Source organism: Callorhinchus milii, unplaced genomic scaffold (assembly GCF_018977255.1).
Source record: "Callorhinchus milii isolate IMCB2004 unplaced genomic scaffold, IMCB_Cmil_1.0 Scaffold3, whole genome shotgun sequence".
Lineage (NCBI taxonomy): Eukaryota > Metazoa > Chordata > Chondrichthyes > Chimaeriformes > Callorhinchidae > Callorhinchus > Callorhinchus milii.
In genome coordinates, this window is record NW_024704744.1 from 2,802,646 (window position 1) to 2,823,391 (window position 20,746).

Consider the following 20,746-nt stretch of genomic DNA (forward strand, 5'->3'; position numbering starts at 1 on the left):
GCAGCGGCTTGGCGCAATATGTTGGATGGTGAAATCATCGCCCGGTATTCCCTCTAAAATTAGAGCGTATCACCACTGAGTTACAGGACTCCTGTATAACAGGGTTCGACTGTGAAAACACGGTTGGTGAGTTAGTGACTAGAGGGCACCCATTTGAGATAGTTAGCAGGCAAGCACATGAGGAGGTTGTGAGGAATATTTTTCACACACAGAGAGTGGTTAGGATATGGAATGTGCTGCCAGGAACAGTGGTGGAGGCAAAATCCATATTAACTTTTAAAACAACAAATAACAACAAAATTACATTTATATAGCGACTTTCAAACGTAACCAGATGAGATGCTTAAAAAGCGGTAAAATAGAAGGGTATGTGGGGAAAGGGGAGGTAAACAGGGCTGAAAGGATTGTCATTAAAGGATTATTCACAGAAACCATGGGCTGAGTGGCCTTCTTCTGTGCCCTAAATTTAATAATAATCCTTGCATTTGATATAGCACCTTATCACGTTTTCAAGACATCTCAAAACGCTTCCACAGAATATTCTGTACAGTGAATTATTTTGTGGGCGAAACGCGGCAGCCAATTGCGCACAGCAATGTCCCACAAACAGTCATTATTTCTAAGCATAATAAGTGACACGGAGAAGTAATGGAATCCAAAGCTCATCAGATTAGTTTGGATGAAAAAGGCCCTTCAGCCCATCTGAATCGGCTTTCATTTATTACGATGCTGGGGGAAGATGTTCGAAGGGGCAGAAAGCCCTCTCTGGCTCTCTTAGGACATGAACCCTCACCTTTCATCAGCGTCTCGATGTCCTCCAGCTCCTGTACTTTGACCCTCAGCCCATGCAGCTCCGTCACCAGTGGAGCCAGCTCCCTCGCCCTCTTCCCAGCCCCCTTCACCTCCTCCTCCGAAGCCTGGGCTGATTGCAGTCGCTGCTGGGAGGCCATGTACTCGCTCTCCAGCCTCTCCAGGTATTGCTGAAGCGAGCCTCGGGCGAAGAGTTCCTCCACTGCATGCGGGTCTGTGCTGAAGGCACGCAGTGAGCAGTTCCACCCCATCGCCGCTCGCTTACTGCAAACAAGTAGACAAGGGCCACGTCTCGCCCTCTGGCAGAAAGTCCTCCTCACGTGCTCCAGGGGTGGCCTCGCAACCCCCTCCCACTGACAGAAGTGACTGCTGGTAACTCTCATCACTGCCGGGATAGTCTGTCTGAGAAACAGCATCTTCTCCTCCACACAAAGCCTTTTCCTGCTCACCGGAATCCCGAGGTTCAAATATCCATGTACGAGATTCTGCGAAGCAAACATAATAATTGAATTATAAAATAAAAGCAAGCATTGAATCGCAGGAAATGGAAGTTCTTTTGCGCATCAGGCAATGGTTCAAGACTATGTTTCCCGCGATTCATTGCAGCTGGCCGGTAAGTGCACATGGTTGTGGAGTCCTGTAGCTCAGTGGTTAGAGCACTCGCTTTGCAAGTGAGAGACCTGAGTTCAATTCCAGTCAGGGCGAAACCTAGGGCAAGTTTCCTTACTCCACACAGAGCCTAATAATAATCCCTCCAAAAAAACAAAATAATAATAAATTGGTCATTTTCAATCTACGACTGTTTGTGGGACATTGCTGTGCGCAATTGGCTGCCGCGTTCGCCCACAAATATACAGTCAATTCACTTTACAGTGTGTTCTGTGAAGCGCTTTGGGACGTCCTCCCGACGTGAAAAGCGCTATATCAAATGCAAGGATTATTATTATTATTATTATTATTATAATAATAATAATCCTTGCATTTGATATAGCGCCTCATCACATCGTCGAGACAGCGCAAAGCCCTTCACAGAATATACTGTAAAGTTGATTGACTGTATATTTTGTGGTAAAACACAGCAGCCAATTGCGCACAGCAGTGTCCCTCCCACAAACAGTCATGGATCCAGTGACCAATTTTTTTTTGGTTTTGGAGGGATTATTATCCCCGGAATGTGATCCGCCAATTGACTAACAACCGGGTTCCTACTTAGGTGAACACAGATGTGTGGCGTAAGGAAACTTGCCTAAGGTTTCGCACTGCCGGGAATCGAACCTGGGTCCTCTTGCTTGCAAGGCGAGCGCTCTAACCACTACACTACACTACAGGACTCCATGTCAAATGCTGCAGAACTTCAGAACTCGGGAGAGTCATAGAACCGTACGATATCCACAGCACTTTGAGACATATCGACAACGTGATAAGGCGCTATATCAAATGCAAGGATTATTATTATTATCATTGTAATAAAAATAACAATCCTTGCATTTGATATAGCGCTTTTCACGTCGGGAGAGGACGTCCCAAAGCGCTTCACAGAACACACTGTAAAGTGAATTGACTGTATATTTGTGGGCGAACGCTGCAGCCAATTGCGCACAGCAATGTCCCACAAACAGTCGTAGATTGAAAATGACCAATTTATTATTGTTTTTGTTTTGGAGGGATTATTATTAGGCTCTGTGGGGAGTAAGGAAACTTGCCCAAGGTTTCGCCCTCTGCCTGGAATTGAACTCAGGTCTCTCGCTTGCAAAGCGAGTGCTCAAACCACTGAGCTACAGGACTCCACATTATAGCACAGGTGATGAAAAAAAACAATAAACTATTTTAAACATGAAGACACACTTTGAGGACTTAAAAAGATTCGGGGTTACGAGACGATGAAACCAATAATATTATACCACAATGTACTGCACTGAAGTATTGGTGTATGTGTTGTGTGGTGTTTGAGACCGTGTGTTTGTACGCAGTTATGTGGATTTTCAGTCCATGTGTATCTCTGAGTGTGTGTGTGAGGGTGTACGGAATTCACTGCCGCATTTCACCCACAAATATGCAGTCAATTCGCTTTAAGGTCTATTCTGCGAAGCGCGCTTTGAGTCGTCTCTGGAAGTCGTGAAAAGCGCTGTATCAAATGCAAGGATTATTATTATTATTATTATTATTATTTATTACGTGCTTATGGTGGACATTTGGAGCCTGGGTACGGGGAGTTCTGTGGCTCAGCGGTTAAAGCACTCGCCTCACCAGCGAAAGACCTGGGTTCGATTCCCGGGCGGGGCAAAATGTTGGGCAAGTCTCCTTACTCCGCGCACACGCCTCTGCTTACCCAGCAGTGAGCAGTGAAGTCAACTCACTTTACGGTATATCCTGCGAAGCGCTCGGAGACGCCTGGAAGCGGTGATCAGGCGCCGTGTCAGGGGGCGGAGTCACACTGGAGGGCTGAGGGGGCGGAGTCGCACTGGAGGGCTGAGGGGGCGGAGTCGCACTGGAGGGCTGAGGGGCGGAGTCTCACTGGAGGTCTGAGGGGGCGGAGTCACACTGGAGGGCTGAGGGGCGGGGTCACACTGGAGGGCTGAGGGGGCGGAGTCACACTGGAGGGCTGAGGGGGCGGAGTCACACTGGAGGGCTGAGGGGGCGGAGTCACACTGGAGGGCTGAGGGGGCGGAGTCGCACTGGAGGCTGAGGGGGCGGAGTCACACTGGAGGGCTGAGGGGGCGGAGTCACACTGGAGGGCTGAGGGGGCGGAGTCACACGGGAGGCCTGAGGGGGCGGAGTCACACGGGAGGCCTGAGGGGGCGGAGTCACACGGGAGGCCTGAGGGGGCTGTTGGGGGGGATGTTGGGCGGTGTGAGCCGGTGGCAGAGCTCCCGCTGAAGCCCGCGGTGTGTGTGTGGGGGGGGGGGGGGGGGGGGGGGAGGGGGTGAGGGTCGCGGGTTGTTGTCGCTGAGCTTCAGCGTCACTCACCAACCGCCAGTTCGCCTGGTACCGCGCCTGCGTCACCCCCGCCTCGTTCCGGCGATTACCGCGCATGCGTCGGCTCTGGTTTTCCAGCCCGCCTAAACTGCGCACGCGTCCTGCTCTCCCGCTTGGCGCATAGGGCGCTTTCTCCTCCGCGCAGCCTTGTGGGTGCGCAGCGCCGCCATTGCCCCTCGTGTCCAGCTGTTGGTATGTGGGTAACATTGGAATCCCACAGGTGTGACTCACCTGTACTTGTACTTATAATAATAATAATCCTCGCATTTGACATAGCGCTTTTCACGTCTTCTCGACGTCTCAAAGCGCTTCACAGAATATGCTGTAAAGCGAATTGACTGTATATTTGTGGGCGAACGCGGCAGCCAATTGCGCACAGCAATGTCCCACATCCAACAGTCGTGGATTGAAAATGACCAATTTTTCGCTTGTAAGGCGAGCGCTCTAACCACTGAGCTACAGGACTCCCCGACCAGCATTTTATAATACAATAATCAATTGGCTGCACGTAGTCTGTAGCTCAGTGGTTAGAGCACTCGCTTTGCAGTGAGAGACCTGAGTTAATCCCCGCAGCGGGAAACCTTGGGCAAGTTTCCTTACTCCACAGAGCCTAATAATATCCCTCCAAACCCAAAAAACAATAAAAAATTGGTCTTTTTTAATCTACGACTGTTTGTGGGACATTGCTGTGCGCAATTGGCTGCCGCGTTCGCCCACAAATATACAGTCAATTCGCTTTACAGCATATTCTGTGAAGCGCTTTGAGACGTCGAGAAGACGTGAAAAGCGCTATGTCAAATGCGAGGATTATTATTATTATAAGTACAAGTACAGGTGAGTCACACCTGTGGGATTCCAATGTTACCCACATACCAACAGCTGGACACGAGGGGCAATGGCGGCGCTGCGCACCCACAAGGCTGCGCGGCGGAGAAAGCGCCCTATGCGCCAAGCGGGGAGAGCAGGACGCGTGCGCAGTGTAGGCTGGGCTGGAAAACCAGAGCCGACGCATGCGCGGTAATCGCCGGAACGAGGCGGGGGTGACGCAGGCGCGGTACCAGGCGAACTGGCGGTTGGTGAGTGACGCTGAAGCTCAGCGACAACAACCCGCGACCCTCACCCCCTCCCCCCCCCCCCCCCACACACACACCGCGGGCTTCAGCGGGAGCCTCTGCCACCGGCTCACACCCCCAACATCCCCCCCCCAACAGCCCCCTCAGGCCTCCCGTGTGACTCCGCCCCTCAGGCCTCCCGTGTGACTCCGCCCCCCTCAGCCCTCCAGTGTGACTCCGCCCCTCAGCCTCCAGTGTGACTCCGCCCCTCAGCCCTCCATGACCCGCCCCCTCCAGTGTGACTCCGCCCCCTCAGCCCTCCAGTGTGACTCCGCCCCCTCAGCCCTCCAGTGTGACTCCGCCCCCCCTCCACCGCCCCTCAGCCCTCCAGTGTGACTCCGCCCCCTCAGCCCTCCAGTGTGACTCCGCCCCCCAGCCCTCAGTGACCCCCCCTCAGCCCTCCAGTGTGACTCCGCCCCCTCAGACCTCCCGTGTGACTCCGCCCCCTCAGCCCTCCAGTGCGACTCCGCCCCCTCAGCCCTCCAGTGCGACTCCGCCCCCTCAGCCCTCCAGTGTGACTCCGCCCCCTGACACGGCGCCTGATCACCGCTTCCAGGCGTCTCCGAGCGCTTCGCAGGATATACCGTAAAGTGAGTTGACTTCACTGCTCACTGCTGGGTAAGCAGAGGCGTGTGCGCGGAGTAAGGAGACTTGCCCAACATTTTGCCCTGCCCGGGAATCGAACCCAGGTCTTTCGCTGGTGAGGCGAGTGCTTTAACCGCTGAGCCACAGAACTCCCCGTACCCAGGCTCCAAATGTCCACCATAAGCACGTAATAAATAATAATAATAATAATAATAATAATCCTTGCATTTGATACAGCGCTTTTCACGACTTCCAGAGACGACTCAAAGCGCTTCGCAGAATAGACCTTTTTAGCGAATTGACTGTATATTTGTGGGTGAAATGCGGCAGTGAATTCCGTACACCCTCACACACACACTCATAGATACACATGGACTGAAATCCACATAACTGCGTACAAACACACGGTCTCAAACACCACACAACACATACACCAATACTTCAATGCAGTATATTGTGGTATAATATTATTGGTTTCATCGTCTCGTAACCCTGAATCTTTTTAAGTCCTCAAAGTGTGTCTTCATGTTTAAAATAGTTTATTGTTTTTTTTCATCACCTGTGCTATAATGTGGAGTCCTGTAGCTCAGTGGTTAGAGCACTCGCTTTGCAAGTGAGAGACCTGAGTTCAATTCCAGGCAGAGGGCGAAACCTTGGGCAAGTTTCCTTACTCCACACAGAGCCTAATAATAATCCCTCCAAAACAAAAACTATAATAAATTGGTCATTTTCAATCTACGACTGTTTGTGGGACATTGCTGTGCGCAATTGGCTGCCGCGTTCGCCCACAAATATACAGTCAATTCACTTTACAGTGTGTTCTGTGAAGCGCTTTGGGACGTCCTCCCGACGTGAAAAGCGCTATATCAAATGCAAGGATTATTATTATTATTACAATGATAATAATAATAATCCTTGCATTTGATATAGCGCCTTATCACGTTGTCGATATGTCTCAAAGTGCTGTGGATATCGTACGGTTCTATGACTCTCCCGAGTTCTGAAGTTCTGCAGCATTTACATGGAGTCCTGTAGTGTAGTGTAGTGGTTAGAGCGCTCGCCTTGCAAGCAAGAGGACCCAGGTTCGATTCCCGGCAGTGCGAAACCTTAGGCAAGTTTCCTTACGCCACACATCTGTGTTCACCTAAGTAGGAACCCGGTTGTTAGTCAATTGGCGGATCACATTCCGGGGATAATAATCCCTCCAAAACCAAAAAAAAATTGGTCACTGGATCCATGACTGTTTGTGGGAGGGACACTGCTGTGCGCAATTGGCTGCTGTGTTTTACCCACAAAATATACAGTCAATCAACTTTACAGTATATTCTGTGAAGGGCTTTGCGCTGTCTCGACGATGTGATAAGGCGCTATATCAAATGCAAGGATTATTATTATTATTATGTTTGCTTCGCAGAATCTCGTACATGGATATTTGAACCTCGGGATTCTGGTGAGCAGGAAAAGGCTTTGTGTGGAGGAGAAGATGCTGTTTCTCAGACAGACTATCCCGGCAGTGATGAGAGTTACCAGCAGTCACTTCTGTCAGTGGGAGGGGGTTGCGAGGCCACCCCTGGAGCACGTGAGGAGGACTTTCTGCCAGAGGGCGAGACGTGGCCCTTGTCTACTTGTTTGCAGTAAGCGAGCGGCGATGGGGTGGAACTGCTCACTGCGTGCCTTCAGCACAGACCCGCATGCAGTGGAGGAACTCTTCGCCCGAGGCTCGCTTCAGCAATACCTGGAGAGGCTGGAGAGCGAGTACATGGCCTCCCAGCAGCGACTGCAATCAGCCCAGGCTTCGGAGGAGGAGGTGAAGGGGGCTGGGAAGAGGGCGAGGGAGCTGGCTCCACTGGTGACGGAGCTGCATGGGCTGAGGGTCAAAGTACAGGAGCTGGAGGACATCGAGACGCTGATGAAAGGTGAGGGTTCATGTCCTAAGAGCCAGAGAGGGCTTTCTGCCCCTTCGAACATCTTCCCCCAGCATCGTAATAAATGAAAGCCGATTCAGATGGGCTGAAGGGCCTTTTTCATCCAAACTAATCTGATGAGCTTTGGATTCCATTACTTCTCCGTGTCACTTATTATGCTTAGAAATAATGACTGTTTGTGGGACATTGCTGTGCGCAATTGGCTGCCGCGTTTCGCCCACAAAATAATTCACTGTACAGAATATTCTGTGGAAGCGTTTTGAGATGTCTTGAAAACGTGATAAGGTGCTATATCAAATGCAAGGATTATTATTAAATTTAGGGCACAGAAGAAGGCCACTCAGCCCATGGTTTCTGTGAATAATCCTTTAATGACAATCCTTTCAGCCCTGTTTACCTCCCCTTTCCCCACATACCCTTCTATTTTACCGCTTTTTAAGCATCTCATCTGGTTACGTTTGAAAGTCGCTATATAAATGTAATTTTGTTGTTATTTGTTGTTTTAAAAGTTAATATGGATTTTGCCTCCACCACTGTTCCTGGCAGCACATTCCATATCCTAACCACTCTCTGTGTGTGAAAAATATTCCTCACAAGCTCCTCATTTGCTTGCCTGCTAACTATCTCAAATGGGTGCCCTCTAGTCACTAACTCACCAACCGTGTTTTCACAGTCGAACCCTGTTATACAGGAGTCCTGTAACTCAGTGGTTAGAGCACTCGCCTCGCAAGTGAGAGGACGCGGGTTCGATTCCCAGGCGGGGCGAAACCTTAGGCAAGTTCCCTTACTCCACACGCCTCTGTTTACCTAACAGTAAATAGGAATACGTTTGTTAGTTGATTGGCGGATCGCTTTCCAGGGGTAATAACTCCTCTCCCAAACCAATTTGGTCACTCAATCCATGACTATTTGTGGGACACTGCGGTGCGCAATTGGCTGCCGATTTTCACCCACAAAACATACACTTTACAATATATTCTGTGAAACTCTTTGAGACATCTCAATGATGATTATTATTATTATATAATGCTGATGTACACGAATAAGATACAAATGGGGCTAATATCTCATCCCTTTGCTACAGATGAAGATGCAGACCTGAGGAAACTGGCAGAGAGTGACTGGAATTCCTGTCAGGAAGACATCCGAGCTTTGAAGCACAAGGTATTTACTGGCTGCTCTGCATTAATCATCATACTGCATGTCACATTGGTTCCTCTCCTGAGTGGTCATTGATGTGGGAATTTGACTGAGATACAGTGACAGACTTAGCCACTGATGTCACAGATGACAGTATCGACGGACAGTGACAGAGAACTATCGACATACATGGCTGCACAATTTGAAAAATCTGCTCTCCACACTTCCCAGTTCCTCCCCCCACATGCTGCACACCATCCAGAGCTCTGCAGCCCGAATCCTCTCGCCCACTAGGCTCCATGAGCCTATCAACTCCATCCTCGCCCGGCTCCACTGGTTCTCCCTCCCCCAACAGATCAAATTCAAGATCGTCTGCCTTGCTTTCAAATCCCTCCACGGCCTCAACTCCACCCAAGCTCTGTGACCTTGTGTATCCCTCCCACCCCAGCCCCTCTCTCCATTTAGCTAACACTGGCTTGCTTCATGTACCCCGTTCTATCCGCCCAACCATTGTTTCCACCACAACCCGACTCCTCCGTCCCCCCCGCCACCCCGCGCAGGTCATCTCCTCCAACCTTCACTGCGAGGAGATGCTGGATTTCCTTGAATCCAAGATCAAGGGAATCCGCTGCGCGGTCACTTCCCCTCCAACTTCCACCCACCACCCACCCCTTCCCTCCCACACTCCGACTCCTACCCATCCTCCCCTACACACCTTCGTACCCGTTTCCCCACCCTCTGTCACTGAACTCATCCAATCCCTAAAACCAACCACCTGCTCCCTTGACCCCATCCCCACTCCACTCCTTATCTCCCAGCTCCACTTTCTTGCCCCACATATCACTGACATCATCAACCTGTCCCTCTCCTCTGGCTCTGTCCCCATTCCATTAAAAACTGCCATCATCACGCCCACCCTGAAAAAACCCTCCCTTGATGCGTCGCAGCTATCAAGCTACCGGCCCATCTCCAACCTCCCCTTTCTCTCCAAGGTCTTGGAAAGAGTTGTCGCCTCCCAACTGCGCTCTTTCCTTTCCACCCATTCTCTTTTCGAACCCCTTCAGTCAGGTTTCCGTGCTGCCCATAGCACAGAAACTGCCCTGGTCAAGGTCACCAATGATATCCTGACCATCTGTGACCAGGGCTCCCTCTGTCTCCTCGTCCTCCTCGACCTATCGGCAGCATTCGATACGGTCGACCACGCTATCCTACTCCACCGCTTGTCCTCCCACCTCAACCTTCAAGGCACTGTCCTTGAATGGTTTAGGTCGTACCTTTCTCACCGTCTTCACTTTGTCTCGACGAATGGCTTCTCCTCCACCCCCCGCACTGTCTCATGTGGTGTCCCTCAGGGCTCTGTCCTCGGTCCCCTCCTCTTCACCCTCTATATGCTCCCCCTTGGTGACATCATCCGCAGACATGGAGTTAACTTCCACATGTATGCGGATGACACCCAACTCTACCTTTCCTCCTCTACTCTCAACTCCACGACCACCGATGTCCTGACAGCTGCCTGTCCGACATCGAGTCCTGGACGAGAGACAACTTTCTTCAGCTCAACGTGCGAAAAACCGAGGCCCTCCTGATTGGCTCACGTCAGCGCCTCCGCACCTCAGGCGCTGACACCATCAGCATCCAAGGCTGCACTCTCCACCTCTCAAAGCCAGTCAGGAACCTCGGCGTTTTGTTCGACCCTGAGCTGTCCTTTCTCCCTCACATCCGCACCACAACTGGCACCGCCTTCCATCACCTCCGGAACATCGCCAGACTACGGCACTACCTCACCCCTCACGCTGCTGAAACCCTGGTCCACGCCTTTGTCACCTCAAGGCTGGACTATGGGAACTCTCTCCTCGCCGGCCTTCCCGCCACCTCCCTCCACAAGCTGCAGGTCATTCAGAACTCTGCAGCTCGTGTACTGTCCCGCACCAGGCTTCGGGACCACATCACTCCCACCCTCGCTCGCCTCCACTGGCTCCCCATCCCCCAGAGGATTGATTTCAAGATCCTCATCCTCACCTACAAGGCCATTCACGGCCTTGCTCCCTCCTACCTCTCCAACCTACTATCCCCCTACCTACCTGCCCGTACCCTCCGTTCCTCTGGCTCCGGTCTGCTCCACGTCCCCCGCCCCAACCGCCCTACCATCGGTGGTCGGGCCTTCAGCCTCTCAGCCCCGAGGCTCTGGAACTCCATCCCCCAGTGCCTTCGCCGCTTCCTCCCTTTCCTCCTTCAAGGCCGGTCTCAAAACCTTTCTCTTTGACCGAGCCTTCAGCTCCCCTCTCGACTCTCTTCCCCCTCCTCGCTCCCTCCCTTCCCTCCCCTCACCCTGACCATTTCCCCCCTCCTCGCTCCCTCCCTTCCCTCCCCTCACCCTGACCATTTCCCACCTGTCATGACCCAACTGTGCAGCGCCTTGGGACGTCCTCCTGACGTGAAAGGCGCTCTATAAATGTAATTTTGTTGTTGTTGTTGTATTTTTCAAAGGTTTTGAACAATAAGTAAATAAATAGGTACAAGGTCAAGTCAGTTGCTGTCTGTGTGACTTGTGTACAATATTAATAATAATAATCCTTGCATTTGTTATTGCGCTTTTCATGTCTTCTCGACGTCTCAAAGCGCTTCACAGAATATCCTGTAAAGCAGATTGACTGTATATTTGTGTGGGCGAAACTGTAGCCAATTGCGCACAGCAATGTCCCACAAACAGCCGTGGAGTGAGTGACCAATTTTATTTGGGGGATTGTTGGCCAGGACACCGAGAGAGAGAAACTCCCTTTTCTTTCCGAATTATGCTGTGGGATCTTGTACTGTATTGTACACGGTTGGATCTAAGCCCCGGTTTATAATAATAATAATAATAATCTTTGCATTTGATATAGGGCATTATCACGTCTTCGAGATGTCTCAAAGCGCTTCCAATATATTGTAAAGTGAATTGACTGTGTATTTTGTGGCCAAAGTGTGGCAGCCAATTGCACACAACAGTGTCCCACAAACAGTCGCGGGATTGAGTGACCAAATTATTATTACATTTTGAAAAATTGGTGTGGGAGATTATTATCCCCAGGAAGCCATCTGCCAGTCGACTAACAATCCGGTTCCTACTTACTATGGGGTAAACAGAGGCGTGTGGAGTAACAAAACTTACCAAAGGTTTCGCTGTGCCCGGGAATCAAACACGGGTCCTTTCGCTTGCGAGGCAAGGGCTCTAACCACCACACTACGCTACGGGACTCCACACTAGGAGAGTAATTACCAGTGCGCAGAGTGACAGGAACCTCGCTGTAAAACAACAACAACTTGGATTTATATAGTGCCATCCACGCCGGACGGTGTCTCAGAGCACTTTACAGTAACGGATCCCGGGGCTGAGCAAAAGGGGAGGGGGAGAAGCCAGAGGGATGGGGAGGAGCCAGGGGGAGGGAGGAGAAAGTGACCAAAGGCGCGGTCGAAAAGAATGGTCTTCAGCAGAGACCTGAAAATGGGAAGGGAGGGAGCGAACGAAGGGAGTGAGGAAGGGAGTTCCAGAGCCTCGGGCATAGTGGCTGAAGGCACGGCCACTGAGGGTGGAACGGAGGACTCGGGGGACGAGGAGGAGGCCAGACCTGGAGGAACGAAGGTAATGGGTACTGTTTGGCGAAGAGAGGAGGTTAGAGAGGTCGGGGGGTGCAGAGGAGTGGAGGGATTTGAATACAAGGGTGAGGATCTTGAAGTCGATCCTCTCTGGGACAGGCAGTCAGTGCAGTCTGGCCAGGACTGGGGGGGTCGGGGAGTGGAGTTTCGTGCGGGTGAGAATGCGGGCGGCAGAGTTTTGAATGATTTGGATTTTATGGATGGTAGTGGATGGGAGACCGGCGAGGTGGAAGAAAGCGGTGCTGGTGAGGGACCGGATGTGGGGGAGGAAGGATAATTGGGTGACGAACCTGACGCCTAGGTTGCGTACGGGTTCGGAGAGTTTTAGGGGGAGGTCGGGAAGGTGGAGGAGGTGAGAGCCGTGAGATTTTAAACGTTGATGAGAGCCGAAGAGTAAAACACAGTGAGTGGCAGAGCCATCGTTCCCAGTCTGCCCAAAGGTCAGGTAGTAAATTCACTTCACTCCTTCACATTACCAAGATATTTTACAGCTGGTGGAATGAGCAGGAATTGACAACTCTGAACTACACACTGGGCTCCAGATTACCCCTAAATCACTCCTATCCTGTCGTTAGACCATTTTCCCAAGATTTAATGCTGCCACAAAAGATTATTACTTAAGGTTGAGGTTATGGAACCTTTCTTGCAGGAACGTCCTATGTATTCCATACTGCTGCCTCTGCTCGACTGGCTCCAGCCTCCTGTTCATCCCTCGTCCCCTTCGCTCCACCATCGAAGGCCATGCCTTCAGCCCCTACACCAAGTACAAAGATTATTATTATTATTGCCTCTTCAAATAGTCCTGCGATCACCTCCACCTTTCCATCCTGTCCCCCCCCACTTGATGTTTTGAGACATTATCCTTTATCAGCATGTGGACAACTTGACAACCTGTGGCCCATGTGCCACTTCCGGCCCACTGGCCCATCAAGAAATGCCCCCCCTGAACATTCACACCAGTCTAGGTAAATCCGTGTTCAATTAGTAGCGCGTTTTTACTTTTCTGTTGACTGAAATATTGCTTTCATACACATTGGAATAAATCAATCAAGAAAATTCAATGGCCATCCGTAAAGGTTGGATACCACCACCCTACATGAAAGGTGTCTATGGAAATGCAAGTTATTGCTGTTGTCAGAGCAATGAATGACGCTTTTCTGTCTGTTAATAAATCTTTCACATTTTGTCTTGAAACTGTTATTACAAAAACTATACTGAAGACCCATAAACTGGCATCTCAATTAGTTTGCAGGAAACCAAACCATTAGATTGTATTGGTGCAGTTTTATTGGAGTACTTACCTTCTGAGAGACTGACAAGGTTAATTTCATTGCTTGAAGTGTCTGTCATTAATCTGATATCTGTCCTTCATGTTAAATCGGAGTCTATCTGTCTGTTCAGGTGGACGGACATTAAAGATCCTGCAGCACTGTTTGAAAAGAAAAGGGAGTTTCTCCCAGTGTCCTGGCTGACAATCCCCAATTCAGTGTATGTAGTATAATTGACACTGCATTGAAGTGCCGGGGCAGCACTTCACTGTTATAATAATTACAATATAATAATAATCATCCTTGCAATTGATATAGTACCTTATCACATTGTTGACTGTATATTTTTGGGGCAAACCAAGGCAACCAATTGCACACAGCAGTGTCCCTCAAGCAGTCGTGGATTGAGTGATCATATTATTATGATTTTCTTTTCTTAGGGATTATTACCCCTAGAAAGCGATCTGTCAATCGACTAACAATCGGGTTTCTACTTTCTGCTTGGTAAACAGGGGCATGCAGAGTAATAAAATTTGCCTAAGGTTTGGCCCTGCATGGGAATCAAACCCAGGTCCTCTCGCTTGCAAGGCGGGCATGCTAATCACTACACTTCAGGACTTGCACTGTTGGTGATGCCTTCCTTCAGATGAGATGTTAAACTGAGCACCGAGTGCCTGTTCAGGTGGATATTAAAGATCAGGCGTTTTTCATGCAGAGCGAAGTGAGATTGTGGAACTCGCTGCTTGAAGTGATGGTTCAATCAGATAGTGTAGTTGTATTCAAGAGGAAGCTGGACCTTCACATGAGGGAGAGGCGAATAGATGAGGATGGGAGCAAGTAAGGAATGGGTGAAGACTCGTGTGGAGTCTCGCTGAGATGTCATCAGCATTGTCCTGGAATACTGCGGACCCGCCTGGCTCAGGATCCGGACTAGAGACCGTCACAGAGGGCTGCTCCATTCTGACATTCCATTGCCAAACATGTCACCTTAATAATAATAATCCTTGCATTTGATATAGCGCTTTTCACGTCGGGAGTACGTCCCAAAGCACTTCACAGAACACACTGTAAAGTGAATTGACTGTATATTTGTGGGCGAACGCGGCAGCCAATTGCGCACAGCAATGTCCCACAAACAGTCGTAGATTGAAAATGACCAATTTATTTTTGGTTTGGTTTTGGAGGGATTATTATTAGGCTCTGTGTGGAGTAAGGAAACTTGCCCAAGGTTTCCCTGCCGGGAATTGAACTCAGGTCTCTCACTTGCAAAGTGAGTGCTCTAACCACTGAGCTACAGGACTCCACACTTCAGCTCCAAGGAGACCCCACTTCCCCCCGCCAACCCCCACCCCCCCGACCCCCGCACCACCAAGGAGACTAATCACCAGTTGGTTTATTGACATCCGCCAAGCATGGGTTGGAGCCCTCGCTCAGTGGATAGTAAGTTCAGTGTCTCCACGTATATAACATCTCACCTGCTTAGTCCCCTACCCACTACCCATTGCCTCCGTTCGGCTAGCTCCAGCCTCCTGCTTGTCCCTCGTGCACTCCGTTCCATCGCTACTGTCAAGTGCTCCGGGACCCTACGTTACGTGAGAGGTGCTAGTAAATGCAAGTTGTTGTTCGCATGGGAGTGACACAGAAATGTTTTGTTGTTAATGGATTCACTTGAATTGCTTTTAACAAAGGTTGACAGCTGAAGGGAAGGTTTATGAAACCTCTCCTTCGCAATGTAATTGCATGTGATGTTTGTAATATTTTCTCTCTGAGACACTTGGGTCCAATATCAAAACAAATTAAATCATCTCAGGGACTGCAACCCCCCCCCCCCCCCCCCGCCTCCTATCCCCAATGCAATGGATAAACAGTAAATCCTAAACCCAGTGTCCTAAAAAAACAAAAAGAATATGTTGACATATAATAGTAATCCTTACATTTGATACTTACATTTCACATTGGGAGGACGTCCCAAAGTGCTTCACAAGATTTTAATTGATAACAATGATCCTTGCGTATGACATAGCTCCTTATCACGTCATTCAGACGTCTCAAAGCTTCACAGAATATACTGCAAAGTGAATTCACTGTGTATTTTGTGGGCGAACGTGGCAACCAATTGGGCACACAGTCGTGGATTGTGTAACCAAATCTTTCTTTTTGGACGGATTATTACCCCCGAAAAGCGATCCGCCAGTCGACTACTTACTGCTACGTAAACAGAGGTGTGTGGAGTAAGGAAGCTTGCTATGGTTTTGCCCTGTCTGGGCTGCAATTTGTTGTTGTTGTTGCGGACAAACACTTTCCCATGAGTGGGGGGAAGGAGTGAGACAGGATTAATAACTCATTGGTGTACTTCTGTAGCTGACAGGCTCTCAGTCATGCTGCATCTCAAACATCTTGTAAATCCAATTAAATATTCAGGTGCCCGTGCCCGCATTGCTCACACTAACAGCTCCGAACCGGAATGCTGAGCTTGGCAATTTTGTACCCAAGTCACAAGATCACACGTGGAGTCCTACAGCATATTGGTTTGAGCACTTGCCTTGCAAGCGAGAGGACCCGGGTTAAATTCTGGGCCGGGTGAACGATTAGACAAGTTTCCTTACTCCACATGCCTCTGTTTACCCAGCAGTAAGTAGGAATCCAGTTAGTCGAGGTGGGGAGAAACCATTTTCCAGGGCTAATAATCCCTTAAAAAAAATCATTTGGTCACTCAATCTATAACTGTGGGACACTGCAATTGGCTACTGTGTTTTGCCCACAATATATGCAGTCAATTCATTTTACAGTATATCCTGTGAAGCGCTTTGAGAGTCTCAACGATGCAAGATAAGGTGAAATATCAAATGCAAGGATTATTATTCTTGTTAAGATTTATTAGGATGAAGAAGATCCTTTAGCCCATCGCTCCAGAACACCCACCCTACCGTTCCCCCACGACAGCACCAAGCTGCCTTTCAAACGATTCCCACTGTCCTGTCCTGGATTGAGTGACCAAATTGTTGTTGTTATTATTTTTTGAAGGGATTATTACCCCTGGATAAGCGATCCGCCAATCGACTAACAACCGAGTTCCTACTTACTGCTAGGTAAATAGAGGTGTGTGGAATAACAAAACTTGTCTAATGTTTCGCTCAGCCCAGAAATCGAACCCAGATCCTCCACAACGCTTGCGATGCAAGTGCTCTAACCACTGAGCTACAGGACTCTTTAATATCCACATGAGTCGGGAGACATGGCTTCGGTTTAACATCTCATCTGAAGGACGCCACTTCCAACAACGGAGAACACTCTGAGCATTGCATTGGAATGCCATCTTAGATTAGATGAGTTCCAAGTCCCAACATGCGACATGAACCCATAACCTTCTGACTCACGAGGCGAGTGCTACCAATCGAGCCAGTCTGACTCAATTTGCTTTTAGCGCCCAAAACTACAAGCGACAGAGGATATTCATTTGTAACCTTGAAAAGAGACGTCTCAGAGGAGACCTTAAAGTGCTTATATAAGACATTATTGATAGCATTGAGAAAGCAAACCCAGAACACGAGATCATAAGTTCAGCTCTGTAAAAACAAATTTAGAACAGGCAACATGATGAGAAATTCCATCCATGTCTAGACTTACTCTATTTTCTCAGGTATCTCTTTATGATAACAATAATCCTTGCAATTCATGTAGTGCCTTATCACATAGTTGAGACGTTTCAAAGTGCTTCACAGTATATACTGTAAAGTGAATTGACTATATTTTGTGGATGAAATGATGAATATAATAATCATATTTAATGATATATAATGATAATAATACATATAATGATTATTATTTCGCCCACAAAATATAGTCAATTCACTTTAGCCACTGTAGTCAATATATACAGATACGCACAACAACAACAATAACAACAAATTGTATTTATATAGCGATTGTCATGTTGGGAGGATGTCCCAAGGTATTGGAAGGTGACATGAACATACACATGAGAGAGAGGGGAACAGAAGGATATGGGAGGGAGTATAGAGAGTGTGGGGGCTGGTGTGGAGTATAATAATATTAATAATAATCCTTGCATTTGATATAACACCTTATCACATTGCACAAACAGTCCCACAAACAGTCGCGGATTGAGTGACCACATTATTTTTGTTGTTGCTTTTTTTCTTGAAGGGATTTTTACTGCTCGGTAAACAGCGGCGTGTGGAGTAAGGAAACTTGCCTAAGGTTTCACCCTGGCTGGGAATCGAACCCAGGTCCTCTCGGAGTACAAACACCAGCACAAACTGGTTGGGCCGAACGGCCTGTTTCTGCGCTGTACAGTCTGGGTAAAATAAAAATTCTTTCCAACCTGCCCCTTCAACTTCCCCACCCAGAATGCTGAGTTAATGACCTCTGGTTACCAAGTCACTGACCGGCCGTCCTCTCAAAAACCTTTCATAGTTTGAGATCCAATAAACCCAGAGAGCATCTAAAAGTGCACTTGTACCATAGTCTACAAACACTGTTGGATGCGGAGAGGAGTTGCCATGGGAATAGAGTACTTGTGAGCACTCGGTCCGAGGGAACTGAGAGTTCTATCCATGTCTCTCTGTCACTGTCACCCAGGTGTGTTCACTGGGTTCGTTTCCACTCCAGAATATTACAATCATAATAAACCTTACTTTTAAAGAATTATAGAATCATAGACGTTTACTGCACGGAAGGGGGCCATTCAGCCCATTGAATCCACACGGACTCGAGGAGCAAGCCACACCGTCAACCCCACTGCCGTGCCCTATCCAACACATCCCCTCAAGCCTCTAGCCTTCATATACCTGTCTGCTTCCCTCTCGTGGAGGTCTGTATCGTAGTGGTTACGTGCTCGCCTCGCAAGCGAGAGGACTTGGGTTTGATTTCCGCGCGGGGCGAGTTTCCTTTCTCCACGCGTCTTTGTTTATCTAGCGGTAAGTAGGAACCCGGTTGTTAGTTGATTGGCGGATCCCTCTCCAGGGCTCATAATACCTTGAAAAAAAATAAACCAATAAATAACAATAAATGTTGTGGGACGCTGCTGAGCACAATTGGCTGCCGCATTTTTGCCCACAAAGTATACAGTCAATTCACTTTACAGTATATTCTGTGAAGCGCTTTGAGACGTCTCGAAGACGTGATAAGGCGCTATATCAAACGCAAGGATTATTATTATTACCAACTGAGCCAGGCTGGTTGACTCCTTCTTGAGGTGAAACACGTATACAAATGGTGTAGTGTTGCCTGGAACTGTTCTGATGTTATTTGCTACGGGCAGGATCGCATTTCCGCTCGGGGTATAGATGTTCCAATGTTTGAGTACCACGGACGGACGCACTGTTTATTCACTCTTAGCGACTTTAATGTAGGTTTGAATGTCTGGCGAGGCAAATGGGAATAATTCCACAATGGTAACGCACAGGTTCAGAGCTAATTGTATTCATTCTCGCTTTCTCCTAAATCGGCTGTTGCTATGACAACGATAGATCTAAACTCGGAGCGTGAGGTCGGCAAAGAGCTTCGCATCTCCTTTTCCCCCCTGGTGGGCTCTCACATAGAGATATTTGCCATAAGCGAAGCATTCCACAACTCGACCCTCTTGTAACACGCCACTGTAGCAAAGGTCCATGCAATGATACCTTGCGTTATAATTAGCATAGTGGTCAGAGAGTTCGCCTTGCAAGCGAAAAGAACCGGGTACGATCGCGGGCGGGGGACGAAACTTAAAGCAAGATTTCTTACTCAACACCCCTCTGTTTGCTGAAATGTTAGTCGATTGGCAGATCGCATTCTTGGACTGATAATCCCTTAAAAAAATACAATCAATTAACTTTACAGTACATTTGCAAAGCATCTCAATGATGTGATATGCATGGTCGTAGTGGAAGTCTTCAGGTGTGATCTGAAAATGGGGCAAGAGGGGCAAGATAAAGGGAGTGATGTCAACAACAACGACGATAACAACTTGGGATAGCATCTCAGAGACCTGAATCTCTTTTTGATGCCTTTTTATCCAGATAACTGCAGTGCCCCTCCTGGCTTCACGATTCATAGCCCTTTGGTCAATATCTGAAATGTCTTACTTTCTGAATCTGAAATCCATCTTCGGATGAGATCTTCGGATGAGACGTTAAGCCGAGGTCCCATCTTTGAGATGTCTTGACAAGGTGACTATGTGCTATAATAATAATCCTTGCATTTAATAAAGCGCATTATCACTGTCTTCAAGACGTCTCAAAGTTCTTCACCTGATAGACCGTGAACTGAATTGACTATATTTTGTGTCAAATGCAAAGATTATAATTATTAATATAACTACCTTCAGGGTAAAGAAATACTTCATGGGGTCTGTCCTGAATTTTCCTTCTAAACCCTGAACCAATGTTGCACAATCACAAAAGAGTAAACTATAGGAATGTCGGAATCGAGCAGCCCTCTGTGGTGGTCTCTAATCCGATTCCTGAGGCAGGTGAGTCTGCAGTATTCCAGGGCACTGCTGTTGACAGCACAACCAGCCCGGCTTACCGGCAGGACCTGGAAGGGCAGACCAGTCACTGGGGGGGCAGGCAATCCTCTCACTCATCTCCTGTTAACCCTGCAAGCCGAAGCCCTATTAGGGTTATTAAGTTATTAAGTGATCGTAGCTGGACAAGCAACATGAAAGCTTGCCAACAGTGCTCTCAATGGCAAGCAATAAGGTTTTAGCTGGTTAGACTCCATTCGTCTTCGAAGCCCTTCATGCCCTGGCACATCCTTACCTCTCCAACCTGCTTAACCCCCAACCTACAACCTGTTGCCTGTGATCGACTGGCTCCGGGCTCCTGCGTGTCCCTCATGCCCTCCATTCCACCATTGATGGCCGTGCTTTCAACCGCTATGCCCCAAAAGGATGGCACCTCCAACAATGTAGCACTCCGCCAGCACTGCCCTGAACATCTTTAACATCCAACTGAACCATCCAACAGGACCATAAAACCAATTGGGACAATAGCAATGCAGCTCTAATGCAGATAAGAAAACACATGACATCAACATGTTCTACCACATAGGGTGATAGTCACACGGATAGTCAGGATGTGGTTACATGGTGTTCAGACCATTGACCCGACACTCTGCGTTCTAACTAACTATTTATGCAGCGCTCTAGACGCTACCCTGAGTGGAGGGCGCTATATAAGTGCAAGTTGTTGTTGCTGTTGAGGTTAAGCTTCACCTCCGACTGAACTTCTGGGTTTGATTCCCGGACGGAGCAAAACCTTAGGCAAGTTTTCTTACTCCACACGCCTCT

General features: G+C 48.7%; 3 protein-coding genes across 3 annotated transcripts in view; 2 read left to right on the forward strand and 1 right to left on the reverse strand.

The window, feature by feature from the left end:
* The window catches only part of LOC121848520, a 3,871-nt gene extending 3,814 nt beyond the window's left edge, over window positions 1-57 (forward strand). The window contains exon 3 of the mRNA XM_042332739.1: window positions 5-57. Coding sequence (XP_042188673.1) covers window positions 5-57 — 53 coding nt within the window. The remainder of the gene's footprint in view (window positions 1-4) is intronic.
* Window positions 58-219: 162 nt separating this feature from the next.
* LOC121848523 lies at window positions 220-3,993 on the reverse strand. The gene is made up of 3 exons (XM_042332743.1): window positions 3,778-3,993; window positions 794-1,295; window positions 220-236 (listed from the first exon to the last, which is right to left on the reverse strand). Exons 1-3 carry the CDS (start codon window positions 3,991-3,993, stop codon window positions 220-222), a joined length of 735 nt encoding a protein of 244 aa, XP_042188677.1.
* A 788-nt stretch (window positions 3,994-4,781) lies between these two features.
* The window catches only part of LOC103187025, a 51,565-nt gene continuing 35,600 nt past the window's right edge, over window positions 4,782-20,746 (forward strand). The window contains exons 1-3 of the mRNA XM_042333512.1: window positions 4,782-4,862; window positions 6,898-7,399; window positions 8,493-8,572. Coding sequence (XP_042189446.1) covers window positions 4,797-4,862; window positions 6,898-7,399; window positions 8,493-8,572 — 648 coding nt within the window. The 5' untranslated portion in view covers window positions 4,782-4,796. The remainder of the gene's footprint in view (window positions 4,863-6,897; window positions 7,400-8,492; window positions 8,573-20,746) is intronic.

Coding starts and splice junctions, on each gene's coding strand:
- LOC121848523 (XM_042332743.1), bottom strand. CDS start 3,993: ATGTTACCCACATACCAACAGCTGGACACGAGGGGCAATGGCGGCGCT. Junction 1,296..3,777: donor ACCAGGCGAACTGGCGGTTG/GTGAGTGACGCT, acceptor TTTGCTTCGCAG/AATCTCGTACATGGATATTT.